General features: G+C 50.3%; 1 protein-coding gene across 1 annotated transcript; it reads left to right on the top strand.

Moving 5' to 3' along the window:
* Positions 1-8: 8 nt before the first annotated feature.
* LOC116465364 (neuroblastoma breakpoint family member 11-like) lies at positions 9-5144 on the top strand (the record flags this gene model as incomplete). The annotated part of the gene is made up of 5 exons (XM_032148460.2): positions 9-258; positions 1307-1379; positions 1844-2055; positions 3665-3749; positions 4586-5144. Coding segments are annotated over 5 exons (912 nt in total), but the record flags the coding sequence as incomplete, so codon positions are not given.
* Positions 5145-5299: the final 155 nt, after the last annotated feature.

Raw genomic sequence — 5299 nt, 5'->3', positions numbered from 1 at the left:
CATCCCTTTCCACTGTTAAATTTTCTCTACTATCTCACCTTAGGCAATATGAAGTCCTGGTTTTCTCTCGGGAACGGGAGCTGACCCAGTTAAGCGTGAAGTTACGGGAAGGGAGAGATGCCGCCCGCTCATTGATTCGGCATCTCCAGGCCCTTCTCACTCCGGATGAGCCGGACGAGTCCCAGGGGTGGGACCTCCGAGAACAGCTGGCTGAGGGATGTAGGCTGGCACAGCACCTCGTCCAAAAGCTCAGCCCAGGTAAGGTGGCCATAGGTCCTGATGACCCAAAACCCCAGGCTTATGAGAGACTCCAGACCTCCATACTTTCACAATGACAGTTGTAGCGGTGGTGTTTTTTTCCACCAAACATATGTGGCCATGATGTGACCAGGACTTCCTGGGTGAGAACAGAGATGGGAAACCCATGGGGTTGGAGGTCACAGTGTTGCAAATGTCCCTCTTTCCTTGATGGAAGGTGGTCTTTGGAGCAAGAAGCAGCAGGTTTCTAGTTTTAAAGGACAGGAAGGAGGCTGTGACAGGAGGGCGCTTGTTAGAGTGAAAAGAGCTGTGGACTCAAGAAGGCAGGTTCTCGGGCTGTCTCTTTGGCAGTGTTCTTAGTAACTGTCGGTGAGTGAGTGATTTATCCTTCCTGAGTTTCTCTGTCTCCATCTGCAATCAAATTGTCTCTTGCAAGTGTCCGAAGCATCCAAATGTGGGAACACAAGACTGCCTTTCAAAGTGAGATAAAGCCCCTTACCGTGTGGTGCTGCAGAAGGCACTTGATGTGGGGGCATTTGGTGGTAGGAAGTGCTTCAGACTGGAGCCCTCCCCATAGAGAGAATGTCCCTGAATAACACGGCAGAAGCCACATGATGGAGGGCCGGTGAAGTCTCCTGATGCATAGAGGACCGTAGGACAAGTTTGTCCTCTCCTAAGAGAAAGAATGAGGTTTGAAATGTGAACCGTGACAGGACACCAGGCCTGTGCCTGGGAATCAGACCTTTAGCGGGATGGGGGAAGACAGCTGCCAAAGTCCAGAGAGAGGCTGCAGAAGCCTCCGTCATATGGGGAGCAAAAGGTCTTTTCCGTATTTGGCCACATCTTGATGGTGGCCCCCCAGATCAGAAATGCATTGCCTGATGGATCAGGAAACCATGCCAGGGCATTTTGTGAAAGATAAAACATGAGAGCTTTCAGCTGAACAGTGACCCATGCCTAGATGTTCATGTCTCTGTGCACACTGGGCTGACTGCGCTTGCAGAGTGTGAAGTGGGAAATATCTGAATGAACACTTCTGTATTTACAGCAAATGCCCACGACGAGGACGAAGATGTTAAAGTTGAGGAGGCTGAGAAAGTAGAGGAATTCTGTGCCCCCAGGTAACACTGAATAATCGGGAGCAAGTAACGGGTGGTAACATATGAAAAAGGACTAGGAGGCACACCCTCTGTGGCATCTACGATGGGCCGAAAGCCTGCATTCCCTTGGCCACAGTATGGGAAATTCAACCCAGCTTAGACACAGGGTGTGGCTGCTGTTGCGTTTCTCTGTGTGTGGCGGGTGTCATGCCTGTACCGTACAGGGATAGCTGAGCCTTCGTCCTCCTCGGCTCCTGTCTGTCCAGTGCAGTGAAGACCAGTTGCTCTCTTCCTCTCTGTCTCCCATGGCAGCCATGCTCTGTTGCAGAGAGAAGAGGATTGCCTGTTCCCTCTTAAAGGGAACCTCCTGTTTGCTTTCTGGGGCCACTCTCTTAATGCCTCCTGTCAACCCCAGCCAGGACTCCCTGGGGTCCAGTCCCTCTGTGTTTAATCTTCTGTCATCTCTATCCCACCTGGCTCATCAGGGAGGCGCAGACGGCTGAAGAACAGGAAGTCCCTGAGGACTCACTGGAGGAATGTGCTGTCACTCGTTCCAATAGCCACGGCCCTTGTGAGTCCAACCAGCCTCACGGGAACACCAAAATCACATTTGAGGAAGACCAAGTCGACCCACCTCTAGTTGTAGACAGTGCATCCTCTGATGATGAACGGCAGGATGCTCCAAACCTTCTCCCAGGTAGCCTCTATTTTCCTTGTGTCTCATACCTCTGCCTAGGCTATGGGAGATGAATTGTGAGGACAGGCTGTATACATACATACTGGTTTAGTCAGAAACTAGGATGGAGCTAGGTGCGGTGACTCACACGTATAATCACGGCCCTTTGGGAGGCCCAAGTGGGAGGATCATTTGAGTTCAGGGGTTCAAGAGCAGCCTGGACAAGATGGTGAAACCCATCTTTACAAAGAATACAAACAACTAGCCAGGCATGGTGCTGCGTGCCTATAGTCCCAGCTGCTCAGGAGGTTTAGGTGGGAGGATTGGCTCAGACCATCCTCCCACCCTCATTCACTACTCTCAGGCTAGACTCTCTCTCCTTTTCATTGGCTTGTCTTAGCTATTAATAAGAAGTCTCTGGCCAGGGGCGCTGGCTCACATCTTTAATCCCAGCACTTTGGGAGGCCGAGGTGGGCAAATCACCTGAGGTCAGGAGTTCGAAACCAGCCTGGCCGACGTGGTGAAACCCCATCTCTACTAAAAATACAAAAATTAGCTGGCATGGTGGTTGGCGCCTGTAATCCCAGCTACTTGGGAGGCTGAGGCACGAGAATCGCTTGAACCCGGGAGGGCACAGGTTGCAGTGAGCTGAGATCGCGCCACTGCACTCCAGCCTGGGCGACAGAGTGAGACTCCGTCTCAAACAAAAAACCAAAAACCAACCAAACAAACAAAAAAATTCAAAAAACAAACAACAGTCTGTTGTGCTACACACAAACATTGGCCGCTCATGGGGTCAACAACTCAGGGCCCAGCCTTACTTTGTAGAAACTTATAAGCAAGAAAAGGGTAGAAGTGTTTATGTCCTGGTTTCAAGGTGACTGCGTAGCTAAGACAAGTTGACTTAAAGGAGATCAAGACTGGAGATGAGAAGAGTGAAACCAGGGAAACAACATCGTCAAAGAAGTGGGCGAGGCTGCAGTGACATCCCTCAGTCCTGATTAAACCTACTTGATTTCACCAGTTTTTAACCCATGATTTGTTTAGGTGTCTTCTCCCCAGTCCCTGGCCCCACCTCTTCTGCCACAAACGTCAGCATGGTGGTCTCTGCAGGTCCTTGGTGCAGTGAGAAGGCAGAGATGACCATCCGAAGATATGATTTAAAAATCAAAGATGTTTAAGATCTTTGACATATTTGTCCTTGAAATTCCCAGTAAAAGGGAAACCATCAGTCCCATAGTCCGAGGGGCCTTCCCGACTGTACAGGAAATCACCGCTTCATGCCTCAGTGCAGTGTTTTAGAGGGGAGGCTGCAAGGCTTGGGAAAGTGGCCCCGCATTCAGAGTCAGACCTCAGGGGCTGTGAATTCTGACTCCACTTAATTGTGGTTGAATCATCTTGTCAACCTCCTTGATGTGCCTTGAGTTTCTGTTTCTTCGTCTCTAAATTTTGGAGGACCAGATGTCAGAAAGTCGGGAGACTGAGGAGTAAAGATGTGGAAATCCCTGGCGAGAGCCTGGTACTGGGGACCGTTTTGTCCTTGGGAGGGACCTTGCTCCCGCCCTGTAGGCAGTGACGAGAGCAGCATGTCTGGGCTTTCACTGAGGCAGGCGTGTCTGTGTTTTCTCAGAGTCCGAAGACTGCAAAGACCTGGTGAAGTCTACGCTGAAGGATGAGCAGCTGTTCATGGAAGAGGAGCTTTCGGAGCGGCTCAGGTGAGGGGACCCCGTGGGGGCAGGCAGGTGGGCAGGTGTGTAAATCTCTGAAGTACAGCAGCTCGGCGGGGAGAAATAAGAGCTAAGCTGGGCCAGGGGAAGGGCAGGAATTGCCATGGCAGGCTCATGACACACAAAGATTTATCAAGCAGAGAACAAAGATGATAATAAGTTATGGGTTGCAGTTGTTTCTCAGAGCCTTACTTCCCGTTTTTCAAAGAAGGAATTGTTGAGGTGAAATGCGCATAACACAAAATTAACCGAAGGAGTGGGAACCACCCAGCAGCATTCAGTATACTCCAAATGATGTGCCATCACCACCCCACTTACCCTTAGTCAGAATCACCTCCTGACTGACTGCGGCTTCTCATCCTTTCACTCCATCAACGTTGCCTTCTCGAGCCTGTCATTCTTTTCTTTCATCTTTTCAATTGGCCCCATCTGCACCTCGCCTCATTTCTGTCCATGGCTTTGTATCTAGTCGCTGCAAGATGCACTATGTGTATATGCACATGGAAATGTCCATGGGCAGAGTGAGGAACTGAAAGGATGGATGTCTTTTTGAAACTGAATTAGGAAGGGACCTACTTTTGTTGACAGAAGAGACAGATGAATGGAACATCGTGGAGGATCTTCCAGGAGCCCTCTCTCGTATGGAGGAAGCCTGTGAACCGTTTTTTATTCTTCCTCTTGGCCGCAGACATTTCTTTAAACACGTGCTGACCTTCTGCTTGGAGGTCTCCTTGAGGACATTGTCTCAGAAATCTGTGTCGCAATATTAGAACTGATCGCCCATCCCTTTCCACTGTTAAATTTTCTCTACTATCTCACCTTAGGCAATATGAAGTCCTGGTTTTCTCTCGGGAACGGGAGCTGACCCAGTTAAGCGTGAAGTTACGGGAAGGGAGAGATGCCGCCCGCTCATTGATTCGGCATCTCCAGGCCCTTCTCACTCCGGATGAGCCGGACGAGTCCCAGGGGTGGGACCTCCGAGAACAGCTGGCTGAGGGATGCAGGCTGGCACAGCACCTCATCCAAAAGCTCAGCCCAGGTAAGGTGGCCATAGGTCCTGATGACCCAAAACCCCAGGCTTATGAGAGACTCCAGACCTCCATACTTTCACAATGACAGTTGTAGCGGTGGTGTTTTTTTCCACCAAACATATGTGGCCATGACGTGACCAGGATTCCTGGGTGAGAACAGCGATGGGAAACCCATGGGGTTGGAGGTCACAGTGTTGCAAATGTCCCTCCTTCCTTGATGGAAGGTGGTCTTTGGAGCAAGAAGCAGCACGTTTCTAGTTTTAAAGGACAGGAAGGAGGCTGTGACAGGAGGGCGCTTGTTAGAGTGAAAAGAGCTGTGGACTCAAGAAGGCAGGTTCTCGGGCTGTCTCTTTGGCAGTGTTCTTAGTAACTGTCGGTGAGTGAGTGATTTATCCTTCCTGAGTTTCTCTGTCTCCATCTGCAATCAAATTGTCTCTTGCAAGTGTCCGAAGCATCCAAATGTGGGAACACAAGACTGCCTTTCAAAGTGAGATAAAGCCCCTTACC

This window comes from Hylobates moloch, unplaced genomic scaffold (assembly GCF_009828535.3).
Source record: "Hylobates moloch isolate HMO894 unplaced genomic scaffold, HMol_V3 SCAFFOLD_4693, whole genome shotgun sequence".
Taxonomy (NCBI): Eukaryota; Metazoa; Chordata; class Mammalia; order Primates; family Hylobatidae; genus Hylobates; species Hylobates moloch.
Note: the sequence above shows the minus strand (reverse complement) of the source record. Positions and strands in the feature narration are given on the sequence as shown.